Source organism: Artibeus jamaicensis, unplaced genomic scaffold, assembly GCF_021234435.1.
Source record: "Artibeus jamaicensis isolate MK-2021 breed Jamaican fruit bat unplaced genomic scaffold, CSHL_Jam_final scaffold_474, whole genome shotgun sequence".
Lineage (NCBI taxonomy): Eukaryota > Metazoa > Chordata > Mammalia > Chiroptera > Phyllostomidae > Artibeus > Artibeus jamaicensis.
Window position 1 is genome coordinate 37,353,960 of NW_026522046.1, and position 25,636 is coordinate 37,379,595.

The 25,636-nt window shown below is 42.5% G+C and overlaps 1 protein-coding gene across 6 annotated transcripts in view; it reads right to left on the reverse strand.

Moving 5' to 3' along the window:
• Positions 1–3,506, reverse strand: part of APP (amyloid beta precursor protein) — a 236,498-nt gene extending 232,992 nt beyond the window's left edge. For 5 of the 6 annotated variants that reach the window (XM_053657546.1, XM_053657544.1, XM_053657543.1 and 2 more), the window contains exon 1: positions 3,255–3,506. In XM_053657546.1, the coding sequence (XP_053513521.1) occupies positions 3,255–3,311 (57 nt within the window). In that variant the 5' untranslated portion in view covers positions 3,312–3,506. The remainder of the gene's footprint in view (positions 1–3,254) is intronic. The other variant, XM_053657541.1, reaches the window with a different exon arrangement.
• Positions 3,507–25,636: the final 22,130 nt, after the last annotated feature.

The window sequence follows — 25,636 nt, forward strand, 5'->3', positions numbered from 1 at the left end:
GTCTTTTATGAATTGTATGCCTGTCTTACTCTGCAAACTTCCAGCGAGGTAGAGTGAGGGGGGGGGAGGAATGACCTGTATACAAACTAATCTTACATCCTGGAACTCTGCACATAAAGCATGTGGACAAGGCTTATCTTTGCATCCTATACTTGATATAACGAGGCAGAGATCAAAGAATCTATTATGGTAGGTGCTCTGTAAGTCTCATAAGGTAATAATACTTGTCTCCACGTAGACTACATTTGCACAAACAGAATGCACATTTCTACAGAATCCGATCACACTTCTTCAGTGCTAGCTTAGTGATCTCATAAAGAAGTACATAACAGATACGCTGATTTACAGAATGACTGACATAAACATCTTCACCCAAATATCTGTATGGAAGCCTCGAGTAGGCCATAAACAGTGCCGTAAAACAGGGATTCTCCAGACACAGGGAGAAAGCCTTGTCCATTGAAGAACCCAATTTTCCTACAAACCAATAGTGAATGCACCACATGATGTTCATTTTTCGATCGGTTATTCCTAACTTCACCTTGTGATCTCTTTGGCTGCATGTTCCTTTTCATTTCCTGTCAGAACCAGGGATCTTCAGTCTCTCTGGTGTACTTGTCCGTACTACTCATACCATTGCAAGTGCCATTAGGCGCCTCTGCTGGTTAAGGTGACAAAAGAGAAGCTTTTGTGCCCTGCTGGTTATCATGACTTTCCACTGATTAGCAGGAAACTCCTCATAGATTCACCACCAAATCTGTCAGTATGGACACATTTCTACTATCTATGCATTGGCACCACTATCAAATTATATAACTGTGATGAGGTTAAACTCCCCAATATAGGAAAATATAACTTTAAGGAGAAGCAGGTTTAAGGAATTAAAAACAAATGTTGGGGCTTTAAAAAAAAACTCATCCTCTGCTGAAACACCAGACGAAATCATCAACCCATATAATAACATTTCCACCAAAAGCTGAGGTCCCATTATCACCGCCCTTATTGGTTTCTCTTTTAGAGACACCTGCAGCAGACCTATTTTCTGAGCCCTACAAAAGACAGTCAAGTCGTAATTACATCTTTTCAGTGGACACAGATACAGCTGGGTAAGCCCCCCTCAAACCTCATTACGGTGAAACACCACTGTTCCAGCCACGCTTGAGAAAATGGACTAATGTGAATCTCACTTCCACCCTTTGCAGGAGCTGACTATAACCAGTAAACACGTCAAAAAACGACATAAAAAGCAAAGAAATGCAATCCGTAGGCTAAAAAATGAACTGAATTACATTTGCTTACATGCTGCCTCTTTTTACCCAGAAAAAAAAGACTGCTCAGTAGAGTTATTTTTTTTTTGACAAAAGCTTCAAATATAATGGTGATGGTATGACTTTAATGACTTGATTTGTGGTTTTAAATACGGTAAAATAACCAGGAAAAATAATTGTAGGAGTAAATTTAAGTCATGGGAGAAATGAGAATTCCCTTAATTAAATACTTTTTAAAAATATGGAAAACCAAATTCTTTAACACTTAAAACAATTTGTCTAAACTAGCCCTAAGCCACACTTCCTGAGCTACTTGTAGGTAAAAGATTGAGGAAAGTTCAATGACCCCATAAATTAGGGACTAAAAAACAGTAATGGTGTCATAGTCTGTACACTCTCAGTGAAACTGCAGGAAAACACTTGTCTGCAAATTGCTTTTTTGGAAAATTACCATGAGGTAGGGGGACAGGAGGGGGAAGAAATGGAGAGGGGAGGTCGCCAAGTGGTAAAATACCTAATGGGAACCCAGCGATGCGAAATACAACTTCTCCGCCCCGACTGTCACGCAAACAAACTTCTCTAAGCATCTTTAGATAAAAGGAAAAACAGTCCTTTTGCACAAGCGTTAGAGGAATGTTCCAGAGTTGGGTAAATGGGGAAGACTTGTTATACACCTAGTGGTGGGTGCATTTCGCCAGGCTGCAGCCTCCACACAGCTTTTCTTTGCTGCACTGCAGAGGCGCCATCTTCTCCGTCTTAATCTTCACTCAATTCAATCCTTTTATCTGCACCCCAAAAAAAGACTCGGAGGACCCTCCCCAACAGCCCGCGCCCCCAAGGGGCACGACACCAGAGTGCCCAGTGCTGCCAGGGAGGAGGCCTCGCCTTAATCGGACAAACGCCTCCTTTGATGCACAGGAGAGGAGAGCTCGTGACTCCGCACCACTCGCTACAGTCCTTTCCACCGCACACCCCGCTCTCCTTATATTTCTCACTAAAGACTTCACAGCCCTGCATAGAATTAGCAAGTCTCAGAGGTGATGCGGGGTGGGAAGCGGCCCCAGAGAGCCCCAGCCCTTTCGGGTACTGATGAGCAGAACCAGGGTGGGAGTCGGGCGGGAGCCTCGGTGGCGCACAGACTAATGAGGCTCAGTTCACCGCGCCCCGGGCTGGCGAGGGCGGGGTGTCGCGGCTTTTGTTCCCGGGGACATTCTCCTCCAGAAGCTGAAGGTGCGAGCGAACGCCCAGGACGTCTAGGCTTGAGGAAGGTGCGAGGCGGCCGTGGGTCTCCGACCCCTCCTACCTCCCGAACTTAACACAAAAGGGAGACGCAGAAATGTACAAAGTTTGCCTGCAGAAGGTGGTGCGCGACCCTGATAGGGGTCGCACTTAGGAGGCTGCCGTGAGTAGCCGCAAAGAGGAGAAGGCAAGGAAGATGAGGCTGGGGTCGGGGCAGGGGCAGAGGCAGAGAGAGGGTGCTGGGGATGCAAAGCGAAGGTGAAACGAAGCGGAAAAGGAAGGGAAGTGGGGGGAGGGAGGCAGCTTTCCTAGCTGTCCCGACTCCTCCTCCACAGGGCCCGCGAGAAGGGAAAGGGCAGATAACGATTTGGGGACGCATATAGGGGCGCTGCATTTTCGGTTTTGCTCCACGTGCTTCATCTGTATGTCTCTGGCCCCCACTCCAGGCACTAGCCCCGGGCTAGGAGGCAGGGACTGAGTCAGGATCTGAGCTCAGGATCGCCTCCTCTAGTCGCCCCAGAGTGGCGCGGACCTGGGAGTCCGACGTCTCGCCCTCTCCCTCTCCCTGTCCCTAGGACAGGGTTGGCCGAAGGCAAGGATGCGCAGAGCACCCGAAAGTGAGGCGTTGGGCGCAGAAGGGAGAAGGCTTTCTTCGAATGCCCCCACCCTGCTTCTTTGGATTAAAGACTCGGGGAAGATCGGCTCCACACTGTGCCCCCTCCCCCCATTCCGAAGGGCGGCACCCACCTCCAGAGCCTGAACCGTCCAGGCGGCCAGCAAGGCCAGTGCCAAACCGGGCAGCATCGCGACCCTGCGCGGGGCACCTAGTGCGCTGCTGTGCGAGTACGGTCCGCCGCGCCCTTGCTCTGCCAGTGCTGCTGCCGCGGTCGCGGTCTCAGGTGGCCCCAGCGATCGCGCTGCTCCGGGTGCTCTCTCCCACTGCTGCCGAGGAAACTGACGGAGCAGGAGCGGGGCTGCAGGGCTTCCAGCCCCGGGAGTCAGCTGATCCGGCCCAACCCGCTCCGCACGCGAGAGAGACCCCTAGCGGAGGCGGCGGAGAGCTGCGCACGCTCCGGCCGGGAGGGGCCCGGGGCCCTGGCGCCCACAGGTGCAGCGTCCCCCACTCTTCCAGCACCCTGCGCGCTCCCACTACCGCCGGCCACCTGGGCCCCTAGAGCAATAGGTGGGGGAGTCTGGGGCCAGGAGAAGGGCAGTGCAGGAGAAAGTGAGTCGTAGGACGTCTGGGCTCTAAAAAAAGTCGGGAGCGCTCCCCGCTCGTTCCCGTGAGCTTGACTCATCTGACCCCGCAGGCCTTTCGGGGATGTCGTAGAAAGAGCTGCTGCTGGGGTGCGTTTTTAGCCTCGTTTTGATTTGTGTCTCAATTTGGAGAAGTGGAGGCGTTTCTGAAAGGGAATGGGGACGAGATGAGCTTAAAGGAAATGGAATGTGCTCTTAGCTGGTTGAGAAAGCAAACGCCTCATCCCCACCCCACCAAATCATACAAGCAACCTGCAATTTCTATTTTTAGAACGAACCGAAGGAGGAAGGAACCGGACCCAGTGAAGAAGCTGGCGACCCATTTACTTACCCTTGAAAGAAAGGTTAAAAATTTTTTGTTTGTTTAATTGTTGAGACTTGGGGGGGTGTCTTAAGATAAGGGGCGGTTCAACAGGGATTTTTTTTTTTTTTTTTTGGTCAGGCAGGGATGAAACAAACATCAGAAGTGGAGGAGAGTGAAAGTTAAAAGGGAAAGGGTCTGTAAAGATGATTCTTATTTGACCACCATAACTAAGAACTTCTGACCTCAAACTCTGTCCTTTTTTGGTCTCCAATCTCATTTATTCCTTTATTTTCTCCATAGAATTTATTACCTTGTTCTTTATTGTGTCTAGAATGTTCTAGAATTATCCAGATGTATTCCTGCCCTTGACCTGAAGGAGCATTGGTCACTAAGCCTCAGTCTCCAGTGGGGCTAGTGGGAGGGAATGTGCGTCTTGGCTAGGCCAGGGGAGGGGGCTCACTTCCGGAGAAATCAGCGTTTCTCTGCTAGTTTCCCTACAAGTTCTTCTCTTCTCCTGCCACCCCCTTGGATGCTGACCCTTGGATGCCACCCCCAGTGCTGACCCTTGGATTACTTTTTCTTGAGTGTCCTTTGAAAGCCTTCTACAAATAATAACAAATATTTGTTAACATGAAGTATTTACTTACATGCTGTATGTCATTTATAATATTTTCTACATCAGCCAGTGAGGACCTTGCTATTGTTATTCCCACTTATATTAGCCAAGAAACTGAAACTAAGGAACTCCCAAATCTAATAGTGAGCAAATGACATGAAGTTGGTTAGGCAGGGATAAGCCCAAGTGACAGCAAAACCCAGTTGCTTCCCAAACACATGTATCCAACCCCAATTCCCCGAGTGTCCCGGGTTTGTATGAGCAATTAAACCCATCTGAATGCAAAGAGAAGTACGACTTGAAGATGGAAAAGGGGCGAAACCAGCCGCAAATTTTGCGGGGTCTAGTACAAAATGAAAAGGCAGGACCCCTTTCCTACAAAAGTCAGGATGTTAAGTTGGTGACCCAGATTGCTAAACCAACCACGGGGCTCTTCTGAGCACAGGGCTCTGTGACTGCACAGGCGGCAGGCCCGTGAAGCCGGGCCTCGGAGGGAGGAGGCAATTTTTAAGAGGAAGGGACTTTTATTGAGCACGCAATTCAAAAATATAGGGAGGTTATAACCTATAAAAATAAAAAGTCTTAGATTTAGCAGTTTGCCTTTCCACTGTTGGATTTCACCACATTCTCGCATTCCCTGGACAAAATGTTCTCATGGGAAAGCTGGTTAGCAGCTGACTGTCAGAATGATGGGCAGTCTTTACATTTTCTCCAGTCCCATTACCACTCAGAGAGCTGATGGCTTTTCTCAGTCACTGTCTCTGTTCTGCATTTAATGCCATTTCCTGCCCTGAGATATCTTTCGGGTTTCCCGAGGGGAAATAAGGGAACATCCCTAGGTAGAACCCTATAAAAGGACCAACCACCAGTTGGCTGGATAGCTCCACGGCATTCCCAACCTAGACCTGAATGCCTCAACTTCAGAGATGTCTATTATCCCTTCAGACAGGGCATTCATTCTGTCTGTGGACTGTTCTGGTTTCTATAAAGTTCTTACCTCATTCCGTTTTCTTAATCCTTCCCCTTAGATGTGCTTGTACCCCTGTGACCAAGCGGAATCTTTTCCACACCTTGCATCTGTCCCTATTTGCTAGCAGTTTTCACGCTGCTTCTGCCTCCAGAGTCCTCTCCTTATAAAGTAACACAGACACTTCCTTCATCCGCTGTGCAGAGGGCATGTTTTCTGGTCCCTTTCAAGTCTCAGCCAAGGCCCTCTGACTGTGTTCTGGTTTTATGTACCGTACTCCCCCAGTGCTGCGGCCGCCGCAGCGTGGAGCAGGCTGTTGTCCATCTCGCTGTGCAGCCTAACATTGCCATTCGATTTTGTCAACTCAGATTGGTCACACTCGCCATCAGTCCTCCCAGCTCTGTATTATGCACGGTGCTGGGAGCCCCAGCTCTGTTCTCTTATATGTAAGATGTTATCTGTGCCCCACAAATGTCACCCCAAACAGTCTCAACCTATGGTTTGCGAAGGCTGCCATAGCAAAGTACTACGGACTGGGGACTTAAACAATGGAAGTTTATTGCCCAACAGTTTGGAGGCTGGAGGTCTGAGGTCAAGGTATTGGTGGGGCGGACTATTTCTGAGGCCTGCCTCCGGCACTTGCAGATGGCCTTCTCCGTGTCTTCACGTGGTCTTCCCTCTGCGAGAGTCTGTGCCCTGATCTCTCTTTTGAGGACACCAGTCATACTGGATTAAGGTCCAACCTAGTGGCCTCACTTGAGCGACCCTTTTAAAGACTCTGTCTCTAAATAGAGTCACATTCTGAGATATTAAGGATTAGGAGATCAATGCAGGAATTTCAATTTATGAATCTGGGAGAGGGGCATGAATCAGCAAGCAAGGCCTGATTTGGAGCAGCTAGGACTTGCTCTGTGATCCTATCATTAATCTCGACCTTGCTTACCCATGACCAATGGTTCTTCTGCCCTTTCCACTGGAAGAGCATTCATTTCATTAGAAAAAAGAGAGAAATTTGGGGACAGTTCTACTTTCTCTGCATCATGCATCGACATTGCACCGTGATCCCCAGCAGCTAGTTTATCTCTTCCAGGATTGTTTGGCTCCAAAAATAAATGAAATGGTCTGTTACATTTTTCTTTAGAAAACTTTATCAAACATTAAACTCGTGCTGACATTTAAAATTTGTACTGGTTTGCTAGAACCGCTGTAACAAAATACCACTGACAGTGGTTTAAGCAACATACATTTATTTTCTCACAGTTCCAGAGAGTAGAAGTCCCAGAATCAGGTGCTTCCAGGGTTGGATTTCTCTAAAGCCTCTGTCATTGGCTTACGAGTGGCCACCCTCTTGCTGTGTCCTCACTTGGTTCAGTGAGCGAACACACTTGGCGTCTCTCCGGATGCCCTAATCTCAGAAGGACACTGATCAGATTGGATTCAGGTCTACACTGATGACCTCATGTTAACTTAATGACCTCTTTAAAAGCTCTTTCTCCAAACACAGTCATGTTCTGAGATAACAGAAGTTAGGCTTCCCCATGTGAACACAGAGAAAACACGATTCAGTCTATAACAGAACCCCTAAAATTATTCTTATACTTTTAAGGTACTCTCCTATCCATCTTTCACAGTGGATTTTTTCCCACCTTTTACTTATGTACTTTTAAAACCAGAGTGCTTCCTCAGTCACCAGAATGGTTCTTTTAGTTGCCTCCTGGTTGAATATTTGGACTGCATGGCTACTGCAGACTTCCAATAGTGCCGGGAACAATGGTACCTTCTACAGAGGTGTGCCCTGGCTGGGTATCAGCTATAATAGCAGACACAGTGACTTATCTGAGAGTTTAACATGCTTCTTAACCTGTTTTGCCTTCCAGAACCTCATGCCAATTCCTCTCTGTGGACCAGAAGTAGATCCTGAGTTGCATTCTGTCTCACCTCTTTCTACCTTCTCTAAGATGCAGGGGTGTTATTAATTTCTTTCTCTTGACAGCAGCCTTCAGTATCTACGGAAGTCTTAAACTAAAGAGCAATCAAGCGTTTCACAATAAAATCCTTCCTCCCGAAGAAGGGTGCAGTTTTTTTCATTATAAGACTTTTTTCCTTTTAATGAATAGACACATTTAAAAATGAATAATTAGCATTTCACACTTCTACATTTAACTATTCATGCATTACAGACTTGCGTGTAGACAGAGGATGTGACATTTTTCTTGCTTTTTTTCTTAAATTACTACTTCAGTCATGGGCCTTTACTTCAGCAGTGTGCCCATGAATTGTTCATATATTTTCAAACAATGCAGTACTTCTAAAATCTGTCTTTACAATCACTACACAAAGCTACTTCAGTGACAACCTTTAGATTCAAATCAGTGGTAGTTTACAGGCAGACTTAGTGTATTTCAGTTGCAACTCTTTGGGACATCCAAACTAAATGTTTTTACAAAGACCACTTGGACAGCTAGTTTATATTACTCATTTGAAGGATCATGATTCCAAGGTTGCCACAAGGGCTGGTTTAAAAGAATCTTCCTAATAGAAGATTAGGAAGAAAGAAACAGGACATTCACGCCAACCCCAGAGGCAGGAAGTGTGAAAATCAATCCGGAAGCAGGGTTTGCTGCTTCAGAGAACTTTAGCAACAGGGCAGCAAAACGCGCTGGTGGGAAAGGTGTCCGGCTCTGAAAAAGCTTGACCACTATGGGTCAGTGTTGGAAATGGTCATGGAATCAGCCTCAGCATCTCTTTCCAAAATGTCCTCCTCACGTGGTGGGTGATGACAAGTGGGGAAGGCACCTAGCACAGGGCCTGGTCTACAACAGAAATCACTTGTTCTTGAGAGAACAGTGATTCCAGATAGCTGTCACTGAAGTGACCGGGATAGTCCTGACTGTGACCAGGGCTGCCAGTTTGCACAGTGACTCACACAACCCAGTGTTACTTAGGTGAGTCCGTAAGTAATAAGTTGCTGATGAGAGTTCCAAATGTGTGGGTGTTTCACTTTTTTTTTAAAGAACTTAATGAAAGGCTCAAAATTAGCCTTCTATCAGGTTATGCATTTGTATTCCAATATGCTGTCTGGAGTGGGAGAGAAAGGGATGGAATTTTAGAATTAGGCAATATGCTAAGAATTAGGCAGAAGTTTGATCCCTTCCAAGGGCATGAAAGATACATATCCTGTGTGCAGGCGGCCCAGTGCTTGCAAAGGCTGCTTGCCAGAGGTGCTGAGCAGATTAGATGGGACTGCCCACCTCCTGCAGGAGGGTCACGGAGTGTCATGCCCCGGAGCAGGGAGCCACAGCTCTCCCCAGGAGCTGCCATGCCCTGGCACACCTGCCGACACTCACTGATGACAAACATCAAGGCCAAGGGGTGTACACACCTAGGCCACTGGACCTCATTATCTCCACACACATCATACCTCAGGATGGTCCTTATGTTCTGCCTTGTAAGGAGAGAGAAAGTTCTGTAGTGTTTGATGAGCAGCTCAGCTTTCAAAATCCAAGAGAAGGCTGTAGCCAGAGAAGTGTGACTTAAATCTATAATAAATGGGAAGGGTCTGGCAGGTAAGCCCTGAGTACTCATGAACACATTTGGTAAATAAACAGCATCCTGCATGACAAACACACACGCCAACCAACAAATAAACAAAAACTTCGTCATCATTCGATGGACAACCTTTGGCCTGAAGCAAACATCCAATTTTGCTATATCTCTTAATGAACATATTTTTGTCAATTGCATTTGAAGTAAATATTAGTCATAGGAATGAAAGTGTCTAGTTTTGGTGGATTAATCAAACACTTTTGCACCTCCACTGATACATTTGCTCCACTTGAAGTGTTTACATGAGACAAATATCTGGTAGAAAGTCACGGTGAAAAACATGCATCAGTAGGCACAATTTGGTATAAAGCACTTGTGTGTATACATGTAAATTTATCCAAAGAAAATGAGAGTTATACCACGGGGATGGGTAAATTAGGGATTTCAGGCAGAGGGATTCCCCACCCCCAGGAAGTTTGATAGCAAACCCAGAGAGAAATAAAGGCAGCATGAAGGAGGATGTTCTAAGGAAGGACCATGTGAATGTATCACGTGTTCACAATGGGGCTGGTGAGTGGGAGTTAGCAGCGGCGGCTTGTTGGTGTTTGAGAGGCTGAGGCATTTAATCAGATGGCATGGGCAGCAGTAAGGGGCTGCTCACCGCAGGTTTCCCCATCAGTCTGACATGCTTTGCCATTTTGAGAGGACGGTCCATCAGTGGGGGTGGAGGGGTGGTTCAGGGGGATTTGGAGGATGAAAATGTTAAGATCAGAAAGAATAGAAAAGGGCGTGTGACAACTTCCAAGTATGACCCAGGATGGGACCTGTCAAAAGGTTATGAAAAATTCATGGTTACTTGAGACTTGTGTTGGGTTAACCTTCCTTGTCACCAATGAGGAGGTTGACCCAGACAGAAAGGGGTGGAGAAGGGAGGATTTGCACCCAGTTGTCTGACCTGGACACCATCAATTACATTATTTCAAATAATGGAAATCAGAAATAAAATGTTCAGTTTGTTTCAGGGGTCAAAAGTACATGCAATAGGAAGAAACTTGAACATGGTGAATAAAGATCGAAGGAAAGGAGAATGAGTGATGAATGTTGGAGGTGTGGCCACAGTAGTTTTCTGGGGTAATTGGTGGTTTATCCCCAACAGAGGAGATGAAAACTGTTCAGATGAAGTTGACATGATGTTACAAAAGCACAGCTATGTTTTCCTGCATTTACTCAATGAGAACCAAGTAGTCATGTGGAGATTCAGCATTTGTGAGATGAACCCTCAGTACCCCAGTAAACACTGTGTGAGAAAGGAGTTCATTATATTTATTACTCAAGGTTACCATCCAACACACAATGCATTGGAATGATAATTTTTGAAAAACGAAGAATAACATCTTCTAGCACAATTTCCAAACTGCATGCTATAGAACCCTGTGACCAAGTGTACACACATACACGAAAAGTGTTCTGTAATCAAAGACGTTTGAGAAAAAATCGGTTAAACAGAATTTAACAAATATCTTGACTTTAGAATGCCTACAACCCTTTAAAAATGCTATCATGCATTTTTCAGTTTGAAAGAAAGTACCTGTTTATGCAGCATCTCTCTCTTTCCCCCATTTTTTGTTTTTGTTTTTATTTACAGCATCAAATGTTTAGATTCAATGCAGTAAACAAAGCAAGCTGTAGGGGGCTCTGCTTTGAAGGTATGCCATGGACTCCTGGATTTCTTCTTTACGACCTTTGTGAAAATGAAGGGTCATAGTGTACATTTTTATCAAAGTGGATTAGTTCTTTCCACAAAAAAGTGTTTCCATGCATAACCCTGAAGATAAATTAATAAAGGAAGAAAGTAGAAATATTAGGCAGGCAGACGTTTTGAAGTAGGGCATAGCAGATGCCATAAAAAAAAGCATGCTGAAAGTTTGAAGCAGGAGTTAAAATGTGTGTTATATAGGAGAGACTGGATGAGAGTCTTTGAATTTTTATAATATAAACGTGCAAGTATATGGCTTCTTCCCAGTTTCTGGCAGAAATGGGACAGAATCGGATTCACATTTGAGATTTTCTCTTTTGGTTTTCCGACGAGGAAAGGAGGGAGAACTGCTACATTTACAAAGATAAGCCTCAGGATGAGACTTGAGCTCACTGCAATGCCTTTAATCTTCGGGGACAGTGGCCCTGAAGAAATACCCAGGACCTGTATGAAGATGAGTAAAGACATCCAAGAAGGAGAATTGAAGGAGACAGGTATTGGATCAATGTTAAGAAGATCTTGCTGAAATGTCTCATGCAGTGTACATAGCTAGCAAAAGCATAAGGAGAAAAAGAACTCTCTGAGTAAAAAAATAAACAAATAAATCCGAGTTTCCATAGTTTTCCTCTGTTAGTCCTTATTGAAAAATTCATTTACTGCTAATGGTGTCAGGCACCCCTGTCGACCCTCATTATTGGAACAAAAAGAAAAAGGAGGGAAAGGTTTAGGGAGCCTGGTCAGAAAAGCAATGAGGTTATTTCTGTTTTTCAGCTGTCAGTGAAAACAGACTCTGTTATCTAAACCCTGCAAGGTCAGGAGTCCAAGTATCACCACGTTCTGGTGGGTTTAAGAAGCCTGATAAGAGATACTGACTATATTAAAAGCAAAAGCAGGCAGGCCCATTTCCTTTTGCAAAGGAAGAGTAAAATGAGATGGAAATAAACTGGAAAAAATGGCAACAACACACATTTTGGTTTTTCTGAATCCCTAGCACCAACCCCAGCTTAAATCTTTAAAAATGGCTCTGCTTAAACTTGCCTGTACTATTTCAGCCTCAACTACTTGGGAGCATCTGGAAAATTTTATTTTAAAAAGATCAGATTCTATCAACATTGTTGGGTGCTTTTCCACCAAAAATCTCTAAACAACTCCCAAAGCTATATACAGCCTCTGTGTAAAAGAAGGTAGACCAAGATATTAGAAACTGGGCTGGAGTAACTCAAGTCTCCTAATGCTGTCTCAATAAGTCAACGCCTAGGAAGCAGCCATGAGATTGATGTTTTCAATTACAGTGAAGAAGCTCCGGCAAGCACTGGAGGTGTGTTCGCTCAAAGGCTTACTTCTTGGAATGCGTCTTCAGTGAATATGTGTAAGGTTTAGTCTCCATGAACCAAAGCACAGGACAACTTAGAGCTTTACTGGTCCCTTGGGAGTGATGAGCAATTTCACCTGGATTTTTCAAGTTTGGAGTGCTCACCTTTCACACTTGAAGAGAAAATGCTGGGTGGCTGGCCCAGAGGGCTTCCTGTGTCATTTCTGAACTTCCCTGGTAAGGAAGGATTTGATTTAACACAACTTTCCTCAACCTGAATATGCCTGGGTGCTGCCACCACCATCCCGTAATAACCTGTGACTGAGCCCTTTCGTCTCCAACTCTCTGTCTTTTCCACTGAGTTGAAGAAGAACCTAGAATTCCAGTGTTTGGAGTGGAAGCGAATCTGGTACTCATTGTAGGCCAAGCCTTTCGTTTGATGAAGACTCACTGGCCACCCAGAGAAGAGGAGTAACTTGCCTGTGATCACATGACTATGCATTGGCCAAGCTTGGCCATAGTTCCCCTGAATTCCTGTTCTTCTTTCATTTTGTGTTGCTTCCCGGGTCTGGTGATCTCACCAGGCCCGAGTCATGAAAACAGTGGGCCGAGGAGATGGGCTACTACTACTTTATGAAGTAGTACATTTCTTTTTCATCTAAAGTTGCTTTATCTTTCTAGAAACTTAGAATTGGAGCTCAGCTCAGAAATCACCTGCCTGATCCTCCCACAAACACAGGTGCCTGCAATATTCTTGAAACAATTATTTGGCTTGTGCTTCTTTATTTTCTATTATTAGGATACACCTTCAGGGGAAAAAAATTTTATAAGAATTTTGTTGTTGTTGTTATATTGAGCTCAAATTTAGCTTCTCTTTCTTTCTATTCCTTAGTCCCAATTCTGCCATATGTAGTAGTGCTAAATACAAAGAATAATTTCACTTTCTTCAGTAGAAAGCTGCTTTAGAACTTTCAAAACATATATTCAGTGTCCCTTTAAGCCTATGTTCTCTTCTGAAGCTTAAACACTTGATTTTCTCAGCTGTGGCATGTAGGATATAGTTGGCAGATTCCTTGTAATGGTGAAGTTTGAATGTATTTCTTTCTGCAAATGAATATATCATTTTTATCCACTTACTCAACAACTATTTAGTGAGCAACTAGTAAGTGAAGGGAGATTTAAAAAAAATCAAGTAAATCAGAAAATACTGTGTTGGCCAAAAAAATTCATGTGTTTTTTTCCAAAAAATAAAATACATATTTTTCATTTTCACCAATAACTTTATTGATTTGCATATTTTGAGTATGTCAAATGTAAGACATACCATACCACTCACATGGTATGATGTTGATTATTCTCAACTAATGTCTTGATTTGATCACTATCAACTTCAACTGGCCAATCCAAATGTGGAACCTCATCCAGTGAGAAATCTCCAGCAGGAAACTTTGCAAACCACTTTTGACACATTTGATCAGTCACAGAACATTTTTCATACACTGCATAAATCTCTTTTTTTGCATTTCAGTTGCAGTTTTACCTTTCTTGAAATAATAAACCATAATGTGTTGAAAATATTGTGTATTTTCTTCCATTTTCAATATGAGCAGGAACTAGGAAACCAAGCAGAGAAGGAAGAACAGGTGAAGTAGACAGAGAAGCGGGAAAGTGTTTTCTAAGAGCCCAGGCGAAGAAGGAGTTTCATGAGGAGTGAATGATTATGGAGATAAATGCTGCAGATGCATCAAATGACACAAGGACCCTATTGGATGTAGTGATTGTTGGAGGATGCTGTTTAGAGGATGCGACCACTGGATGACCTGAGAGCCGGACCGGCAATCAGAGGCTCCCCATCTACTCCCCTCCTTGGTTATGTACATTCCGTCCATTCTTCTCACACTAGCCACCATTCCAAGGATGTAGTCTTGAGAGAGAAAGGTGTCGTTGAGACCACCCGGACCGTCTATGTGACTGAATGCCATTAAGGACACTATGTAAAGTTTTAAGATTTTGGTGGGCAGTGCAGAGATTTGTGCTTCCCAGGACCAGCCTTGTAAGTAAGTTCCCTTGTTGATTAAACCTGCCATCTACCAATCTGGAGTGGCCAGCCTCTTCCTTTGGTCTTTCTTTCTTCTCTGTGTATGAGGCCCATTTTTAGGTTTTTCCCAGGGAGTTACCGAGATCAATAACCAACCAGTGATGGTGAAGTCACTGGTGACATCAAAAACCTTGTTCAGGGAGTGGTGGAAAGTATGATTGGCATGGGCTCAAGAAGGTGTTGGGGAGAGAAATTCAAGCCAGCAATTACTGAAATACTCTTTAGAGGACTTCCACTGTTCAAGGGGCAAAGAGATTGTATGGTGATTAAAGGGAAATATAAAAGAGGTATTTTTAAATTAATAGAAGATATTATAATATATTATTATGGCAAGAGGAATGATCCAGTAACAAAGAAAAGTTGGTGAAGCAGCAGAGAGGGGCTAATTGCTGAAACAATGTCCTGGAGTAGATAAGAGGCAGTGGGCACGTGAGACAGTCGGAGGGGTTGGTGTCACCCAGGACCAACATCTATGGCTCCATCGCCCTGTACAGGCGCCACTGGCCACAGGTGGCTGTTTCCATTTGGATTAATTTAAAATTACATAGAATTTGATATTTACTTTCTTAGTTGTGCTATAGCTTATTTCAAATGCTTAACAGCCACACATGACCTAGTGACTGAAATACTGGACAGAACCAGCTCAGAACATTTTGATCGTCACAGAATGTCCCATCAGACAGGCTGAAGTACAGTCACAGGAGTGGGGCAGGCATATGTATGAACACCTGGGCAGGCAGGTGGGTGTGTGTGGTGACGGGAGCTGATAGAAGCTCTTTACTGTTTTCTTCTATATTCTCACTTATATGGGAAGCAAGGCCATGGGCTGAGATCGAAGCTGGAGAAGGCTATTTCTCTAGGAAGTAAGGACAGTGACTAGACAAGGGGGAAATGGTAAGGTTTCAGAACAGCTTTAAAGATCCACTTGTGGTTAACTGTCTTTAATTTGGGGAGATGCATCAGCACCCTACCTGTGTTTCTCGAGCCATGCACGATCGCCAGCACAGGCGCAGCGTTGGCGTAGGTGGAAAGTTGAGGCTGATTTAATGAGTGGTTCTCAGTTTCAGCTGCATCTTTAAATCATCTGGGTGAGCTATTAAAACATTTAGAAGCCTTATCTCCACAGCAGAAGTTCTGATTGGACACTCCAAAAGTGGGGCATGGGCACTGATCTATTTAAATCTTCCAAAGTGATTCGAATGCACAGACATGTTAGAGGAGCCCCGAGTCAGAGTAAGAAGATGAAGGAAATGCACAGAGTGGAGGTGATGGGTGCGGTTCATGGCTAATGACAGACCATGGCTTGTTCCACAGGAGCAATGAAAGGGATTCAGGCTTTGCAGAGGGCAGGAGATGGAATCAGAGAAGGTGTTCCAGGTGATGGGCGATGAGGGATAAGCTGGGTGAGAATCCAGGCTTCTTAGGTGACTGATGTAAATCAGATAGAGGATACAATACATTTTCCATGCTGGTATAATAAGTGCAGCCAACAGAAATATAATACCAACCACAGAAAATTTTAAACATTTTTTTGTAACCACACCAAAAAAAATCCCCACCAGGTGATTGTCAGAGGGAAGAGGCTGGCAGTGGCTAGGTGGAGGTAGGCACTAGAGGGAAAATGAGGGCATCTTTAATAGTGCCAATAATAAAAATAGAGGGGAAAAAGTGGATTTAATTTGAATAATATATTTTCTGTTACTTAATATATGCAAAATACTATCATTTGAACATGCAATCAGTGTCAGATTTATTAATGAGACATTTGACATCCTTTGGGTATACTTTGTCATCAAAGTTTGATGTGTGTTTTACATTGACAGCTGGTCTTGCTTCGGAGCAGACACAGTTGAAGTGCTCAGCAGCCACAGTGGCCGATGGCCGCCGTAGCGGATGGCGTGGGTCTTGGTGGTGGTGATGAGCATGTGAGGTTGCAGGATTTCTGTAGTACATCCTTTCTTCATACAAATGTATTATAATATGTACAATCTTAAATATATATTTATAATTCCTTGTTAACTTCACATATTTTAAAATTAGTCTGATAATAACATTGTGTTATTATCTACTCTACTGAGATAATTAAAAAATCTTACTTTATGCCCTCTATTCATTGAAGTCACTGCAAAATTAGGTGTGCTTGCCCTAGGCGTCTTCCTGTAAGCTTCTGAAGATAAGGTTACTAAGTACCCTTTAGTTGTAGTGTTTTTTTAATCACCTAAAATTTTTTAAATTAAACTTATTGGGGTGAAATTGGTTAATAGTATCATAAAGGTTTCAAGTGTACATGTCTATGATACAAGATCTGTATATTGCACAGTGTGTCCACCACCCAAAGTCAAACCACCTTCTGTCACCGTAAATTAATTCCCCCCGACCCTGAGTCCGCTCACCTCCTTCCCTCTGGCAACCACCACAATGCCGTCTGTGTCCGTGAGTTTCAGTTTTATCATATATTCCACATATGAGTGAAATCATATGGTTGTTAGCTTTTTCTGACTGGCTTACTTCGCATGGCATACTATTTTCAAGGTCCATCCACGTTGGACCTTGAATGTCCACGTTGGACATTGCAATGGTGCAACTTTTCTTAGGACTGAGGAGTGTTCCACTGTGTATGTGAACCATGTCTTCTTTATCCAGGGCTCTGCGGAAGGGCGCTTTGGTTCTCTCCATGTCTTGGCCACTGTGAACAATGATGCCATGGACAGAGGGATGCATGTATCTTTGCAAATAAATGTTTTCGAGTTTTTCGGGTACGTACCCAGGAGAGGGATTGCTGGGTCATAGGATAGCTCGATTCTTTTTTTTTTGGTCTCTGTTTTTAAAAAATTTTTATTTAGTTATTTTTCTTTTTTAAATTTTATTGATTATGCCATTACAGTTGTTCTATCCCCCTTCATTCCCCTCCACCCTGCACACCCCCTTCCCCACCATTCCCCCCCTTTAGTTTATGACCATGTGTCTCAAGTTCTTTAGATTCTATATTTCCCCTACTATTCTTGCCCCCCTTATCTATTTTCTACCTACCATCTATGCTACAACCAAGATTACTCTATCCAGCAAAACTTTCGTTTAGAATGGAAGGACAGATAAAGTACTTCTCAGATAAGATCAAATTCAAGGAGTTCATCATCACCAAGCCCTTATTATATGAAATGTTAAAGGGACTTACCTAAGGAAAAGAAGATAAAAAAGATGAACAGTGAAAGGACAGCAAACTCACAGTTATTAACAACTACACGTAAAACAAAAGCAAACTAAGAGGACAGCTAGATCAGGAGCAGAACCATAGAAATGAAGATCACAAGGAGGGTTAGCAACAGGGGAGTGGGAAAAGGAGAAGGGAAGAGAAGGTACAGAAAAGTATTTAGTTATTCTTCAAGTACAGTTTTCTGTTTATTTCTCCCATCCCAGCCCACCCCTCCTCCATGCACCCCACCTCCCTCCCATTTTCACCCCCCTTAGTTATTGTCCCTGTGTCCTTTATACTTGTTCCGCTTATTCTTAATTATTTGAGGAACTGCCAGACTGCTTTCCATAGTGGCTGTTCCAGTTTACATTCCCACCAGCAGTGAATGAGGGTTCCCTTTTCGGTTGTAATGTTTTTATCATAGTTATCCGGGCAGGTCTGACTATATCTAATTATGTTCTTCCCTAACCCAATATAGCCTGTCCATAAAAGTATTATGAGCGTCTTATCATATGCCCTGTTAAGGTTCCGCAATGCCATGCCGGCCACACTTATCTAGTAGAAGTTAGTCTGGCATGCATTTCCCGGTGAGTCTGTGTCAGCTGCGGCTTCCAGGGGCCCCTGCCTCTGTTTCTGTGTGTCCTTGTGTGACTCTTTTAATAACCTAGTCTATGTGCTTGCTCTCATCAGTGTGGAGGTAACCTTTTCTCTCTTTCTGATAATTGAAGTTACTGAATTTGGAGGAGAAAGGGAGAGGAGAGTGAACAACCACTTGCCCTCGTAGATGACAGCAAAGCTGGATTCGATTTAGTATTCTAGACTATTACAGACAAGAAGGAGTTTGCATTTCATGGAGGATCAAATGGTAGGAAATTGACCAGTCTACTTTTAAAATTGCCAGAAGGGGTGTACGGAAGGCAGTGTCTTGATAAAAGTGGACCAAAGAAGATGAGAAAGGGGTGTGACAGAGAGGGACGCAGCAGAACAAAGAGTGGCCTCAGACGTTCTTACATGGAAATAACAGGATGTAGCCTAGGGAATAAAACTTGAGTGACGCCCCTCCTGTCTGCGTACCGACGCTCATCATGTATGACATCCACGACCTGGTATTTTAACACAGGGAAGTATACAGGGCTTTGGAGATGCACCAAATGTTGTTGGACTAGGACTGACAACTGGAATTAGGAACAGAAGCGTAGGTCTGTCTCAAGAGGAACTGACCTGGGAGTAAGCGATTGTTTGCTTAGCTAGAGCAAGATTTAAAAGCTTCCTCTTCATGCAGACAGCTGGAGTAAACCCAGCCCCAGGAGGACTGTTCGTCATTGCCAAGGCCATTAAGGCAAGATTTTAAAACAGGACTCTCACCTCACTGCTCCACCCTGGAACACTGAGTCAGGTTACTTGTCTTCATCAGGCATGCTGTATCTACTCCTGTGTCTCCTGTCTGCTGTGGGCACTATGCGTTTCCAGCCGCCACACTAGACTTTGAAGACGCACATGGTGAATAGAACACGAGTATTGTGAATCACACATATACCTTAAACCTGGGTGTATCCGTTCCCACATAATGACACCATGGCAATTAGCTCAGCCTCATACCTTCCTCTATAAAACGAAGTCCCATAACTTACTTCCTGGGGCTATTATGAAGCTTAGAAATGACATATGCCAAGGGCTTGGCAGATAATGAGCACTCAGTAAAGGCTAGCTTGGTATTGAAACTATGGGTCTGGCTTGGACATAAATTGTTTCATGTACACACAAGTTCACAATGCGATAGTTGGCTAAACCAAGCTGAGTATTAGTGAGCTCTTATCTGATTCTGGAAAATTCATTAGGTAGAAATGAGGGCCCAGCCTGGGATACATTCAGCAAATACCTGAAATGAATCTTGTTAACCCATTGGGAGAATTCTGCCAGGCAATCTTTAGTCTCAGACGTTTTCAGCATTCTCTGTCTCTGTCAGCCTCTAGTTTTAAACAGCTTCGTTGAAGGATAATTTACATACTACACAGTTAACCCAGTTAAAAGTAATACAATTTAGTGGTATTAGTACAGGCACGGATAGGTACCACCACCACCACAGTCTGTATTAGGACATTTTCATCACTTCTAAAAGAAACCTCATATCCTTTAGCTATCACCCCACTTCCTTCTCTCTAGCCCTACGCAGCTGCTAATCTACTTTCTGTCTCTATACATTTCCCTGTTCTGGACATTTCAAAGGAATGGAATAATAAATACGTGTTGTTCGTAACCTCCTTCTTTCACTCAGCAGAATGTTTCCAAAGTGTATCCCCATGGTAGTATGTGTCTGCCTTTTATTCTTTTTTATGGCCAAATAATATTCCTTTGTATTGCTATACCCCACTTTGTTTCTTCATTTGTCAGTTGGTTTATTCATGTATCTCTCTTGGGTGAATAGCTGGGAGTGGAATTGCTGAATTTCAGCCTCTTTTGCTGATCTTCTCCCTGGGCAGGTCAGGAGTTAGCAACAGTACCCTCAGCTCGCTACAACACTGTGTGATCATCCTAAATTGTCTGGATATTTATTCACGCAGTTAATAATCGAACAATTACAGCAAATCAGGCGATGCTCTGGGCACTGGACAGCTTCGAGGGGCACTCTGGGTTTGTGTCTTCAGGGTCTAGATGGAACCTGACAGGAGAATAATGACTTCCATCTGCTGTAGATGGACTGTAGACTACCTTGTTTATGTAAGAAAACAGAAAGAGCACTTAACCTGCAGCTTTCTTGGTTAGCTAAATAAACTGCTATCTTTCTTAGTTCCTCTCACAGAAGCTTCTTGTTCATGCTGCTTATTTACACATTCATTCTGTATTCATTAATTAGGATGCATTCATTTAATACAAATTTGTTAAGCATCTATAGTCTGTCAATCACTATGCTAGACTTGATGGATATAAAGACATTCACTTCCTGTCAGAAAGAAATAACATAAACAGGTTATTATAATATAATGCTGTATTGATGAGATGTTCCTACCCACTCTGGGGTTACTGGGGAAGGCTTCCTATGACTGTAGAGACTGGAGTGGGGGAGGGAAACTTCCAGGAAAGGGGAACAGTTTAAGTAGACACAGAAGTAAGAAATATCATGGTACAAGTAGTTTAGTATAGCTGATCATAAAGTGCTTCTAGGACAAGGAATCTGTAAAGGGGAAATGCAATTGCTTAATACGTAGCCTGCCAGTAGGAATTAAAGATTAAGATAAAAAATATCTTGAAGTAATTCTCAACTACTCACTAAATAGCTGTGTGACATCAGATGAACCATTAACTTCTCTGAGAATCATTTGTCATTAATGTTAAGTGGGAAACAGATTTCATGAATATGTTCTTTCAAAAGGGACTCATGAATTGCTAAAAAAAATTAAAGCCCCAAAGAACTTTCTAATATTTTCCCAAATATAGCCAAGGCTTGGACAGAAAAAAATTGTATTAAATTAAAAAGCTATGCCACAGATTAGGGTCCAAATTAAACAGATTGAAGTGAAGATCTCTGAAAAAAGGGAACAGATGAATTGCAACCCTGGCTTCATGCCCCAATAATGCTGACTGCTTAGAGAAGAAAATTTCCAACCCCCAAGTTCAAGTCTGCACTTATCCTTCTCCAACTCCACCCTCCATGATTCAAGAAAAGGGCACACCTTTTATCTGACCTCAAATCCTCCCCTAGTAGCTGTTTTGGAGCATTCGATGGGTCTCTGCCAACTGTGGGTTGTGGCTTGTGAGCCTATGTAGCTCTCCCGTAGCAGTCTTGGTACTCATTTCTTCACAATGTGGTTCTACGTTCTCCTGTAAAATTAGGATATTTCCCAGTTTTTAAGATCAATAGGAGGCTTTATCAGGAGCTGCATCACATTTTATTCTTAGATGTATGATATCAGTGGCCACTAGTCCCCTCTTCCTTTTTTGAAAGCTCTACATCTTTCTCCTTAATCTTCATTTATTGCTTCCAGCTCAAGGCAGCCATACACAAGCACATAGATGCTCCATGTTCCTCAGTAAGCCTGTAAGTTGAGCAGGTGTCAGCCTACCAAACCTTTGTTCTCACCCACTACTCCATATTCAGAAGGTGACAAAGAAGACCCAAGAGTGGCCTTGATATCTGTACATAACTATCCCCAGATGATGGCCTGAGTTATAATATATACAACCCAAAAGGGAAAGACACAGGGCTGTTTCTGATTCTTTCACCCCCTTGAGCCTCCTGCAAGGCTGTCTTGCCCCTTTAATAGTCATCCCCGTGAAAGAGAAACAAGCAATCTATGGCGTGGAAAATGAGCGTGGCATGATGGAACGTGCAAGACACTAAATGTAAGGCGTACGAATGAAGAAAAGGGAGGCATACTAGAAGTCAGAGAACAAGTCTGAGGTAAGTAAGTAAGGTCCATGTTGCCAAATTGGTCTAAATTCACACAGTAGTACACTCTTCTAAGAAGGGGCATTGCCAAAGTGGGCCATGACCTTTCACAAAGGGAGGGCTTACACTGGTGAAAGCAAAACTTCCACCCATGCTGGTAAATCTGCTGTTGACTTACATAAAACAGAACTTTCCTAAATTACCACTATTTATGACATCAAAATGTGTGAGTTGCCAAATCTACTGAAATTTGTACAGTGGATATCATTTATAAAATGCAATTTCCAGACTTGAATTCTTGGGATAAGGCTGTGTTTGAAATTTAAGGCTTTCTTACAAGCACCATGTCAGCATTGTGCTTTCATCTGCTTTATAACTTTTAAGTTGTCCAGTGATAGGGTACCAAATTCTGCAGTTTCACTATTTTACATACAATATTTGCATATTGAAAATATTATTCTTACTTATTTTCCTAAAACAACAAAGCTCAGCCATCAATCCATAGGAAGTTCTATTTTGCTTTTATAAAAATTTTCACAAAGTTTTCTTTTTTGAAAATTAATCTTGGAGATAAAGTGAGAAGCATCAACGTGCTATTCCACTTATTTATCCATTCAGTGGTTGCCTCTTGTATGTGCCCTGCCCAGGGATCCAACCTGCAACCTTGGCATATTGGGACAACACTCTAACCAACTGAACTACTCTACCAGGGCTTTGTAAAGTTAAATATCACAAAAGAAACCTCCTGGGAGGCCCGTGTGTCCACCCCCAGCTGCTGTGAGCATTCGCTGCTAAAGGCCCCAGCTGCCCAACCTGCCCCTTTGCTTCAAAACAGGGCAATTTTGATGCTGTCACTCATTCCAAAACTCCTTATGACATTAGGCAGAGGCTGGACTTCATCTGAAACCACAGCTCTGCTTTGCTTCACTGTATTGCATCTTCATGTCCTTACACGTTTCTTCTGAAACACTCCTTCAGTAAGTCACTTGCATAAGGATCCCTATCTCAGGCTTGGCCTCTGAGAAACCCCACCTAGGACTGTGTGTGAAAATACTCATGAGTCTCAAATGAGAGTAAATATTGAAAAATGTTAAAATACAGTGTTTTAAACCATTTTTAGAAACAGGGCATTTATAAAGTAATAAACATAGCCATGTAAATATATAAAATATGCACAGATGCTTGATAATTTTGACACGTAGTGATTCTGTGAAAATTGTATGCAATTCTTGACATTTCAGCAACAGGAGCACAGAAAGTCAATGGTTACCCATAGATGACTCCTGTCAAGAACAGATGTGTACATTCATGAACTTCTGTTCAATGGCCATGACCTTGTTGGCTGCGGCCTGTTGACATTTACGGAAAGATATATGATAATGGGATTGATGAATTTATTAGTGTTACGAATCATGTGAAAACGGGATCTTTAACACATTTTAATAAGTGTTGACTAAAAACTGTTGGTTTGCAGAGGACAAAGATTACACGTGTTTTAAATTGGCTTCCCAAAGGGCAACAAAATGGAAACAATCATAATTTACCCTAAATGATCAAGGACTAGAATGCACTTTCACTGTACTTCTCTGCCTGGTATGACCAGAAGTTTCTGTAAGTCCAGAAAAAGCACAAAATGAGGAATGGGCAGAAAGGGAAATGAGAAATGCTGAGTCAGACACACGGCAAGAAGTTCTGTTCTGGTTTTTCTAAGGAAAAAGACTACAAATTTTAGATTGAGGTTCATTTATTTTTTTAATTGAACCAATATTTAGAGAGTGCTTCTTTTGTGCTGAGATCCTGTGCTTCTTACTGTGGTTACAGGCATGAAAAGGCAGAAATGAGCTCCTAAGCCATGCTTGCTATATTGTAATCATTCCTGGTATGACTTCATTGCTTTTTGCAAATAATTTCTGGAGTTTACAGATGCTGATTACATTTGTGTGGTTTTATAGGGTTTCCAAATATATACCAATGTCTAAGCTCCTCCCAATTGCCTTAAAGTTTTGAGTTAGTTCATATTCTGGAATTGTCATAGGGAAAAATGGATCCTCTATCCCTTACCAGACAACCCTATAGTTATCATTTAATGGGTGACTATTTCCTTACTAACTATTCTGTACCTTAACTGTTTTTCTCTGAAAAAATGAAAATGCTACTTGTATTTCTAGGAGTCACTGACCATTAGCATCTCGGTTGTAAAATTCTTCAAGCATTTTAGATATAAAGACTCTGAAGTGTGAGAGCCCAGTCTATTTTGTGCCATGCATTTGAGTGTAGTGTCTTGATTTATATATTCTGTTTGGCCCCTTACCGATCTGTATTGGTTTCAATAATCATAGTGAATACTACTTGTGAATATCTTTCCCCATCTGATTTTTTAATAATTTTTAGGATTTTATTTGAGAAAATTAAATGTAACAATGTATGTAGTTTCGCTGAGTGTAGCAGTGAGCATTCTGAATAAGTAGCTAGAACGTTACCTAAAGAACAGGCATTTGTTGTATTGTGCTATTATAGCTTGTTATATTTTGGTGAATATTTTGACTAAACTCTAAGATAAAGTGACAGGAAGAAGTTTCCAGAGTACTTAAAAGAAAAGTATCTATATTATATTAATTATATTACCATCATAGGTTCTTCTTTCATCTATTAATGGAAGTGTTATTTTTCTTTTAATTATTGTTCAGATTTTGTACTTTAATTTTTAAATAGAAATAGGTAAATGAAATTGAGACTTTGAGAATCAAGGACTTCAAATTTCCATAAGTGTCTCCCTTTTTATAAAACCACACAGAGAAGAATGTTCACATTATTGTGCCTTAATTTATATTAAGGCTTAATTTAGCTTTAATATAAACAAATTCTTCATATAAATTATTATCACTGGAATTTTACCAGTGTGTTTGTGCCTGTCAACTTAATGCTCATAGAGACTTTGGGGATTTATTGCTTGCTGGACTTTTTAAAAATCCATTTGTATCAAGTGGATTATCTGAAGAAGAGTAGATAGCTATTATTTTTAAAAGTAACATTTTATCTAATGTTACAAAGAGCTCTTCATTTAAAAATATTTTATTTATTTATTTCTAGAGAGCGGGGAGGGAGGGGGAAAGCAGGTAGAGTGGCATCAGTGTGAAGGAGAAACCTCGGTGGGTTGCCTCCTGTGTCCACCCCGAATGGGGACCAGACCCACAACCCAGGCATATGCCCTGACCAGGAATCGCTTTGCAAAATGACACCCAATCCACTGAGCCACATCAGTCTGGGCATGAGCTCTTCACGTTTGATATTAAATTTCTGAGAAAGTTGACTTATGTGAGGTAAAGTGATATTACTTAGCAACCCTCAATCTATTTTACCACATTGTCGAAAGCTTATAGTCTGCTAGCAGTTCACATAATGAAACAAAAAGCATAAATTATATACATTAAGAAATATTAAAAATTCAAATAATTATAACATAAGTCACAGCTCATTTGTTCTAAATCAATACTTAAATTCTTAATTTCCAAGAAAGTTAAATTGTTATTGCTTAAAAAAAGCCATAATAAGCAAACTAATTTAGGTACATATTGAAGTAGCGATGGCATGTGTTATAGAAATTCCACATTTTATGGATTGCATGCACTGCTTCTATAATAGACACGTTTCTACTATGTTTCCTGATTCACTGGGGTCCTGTAAATAGCTTGG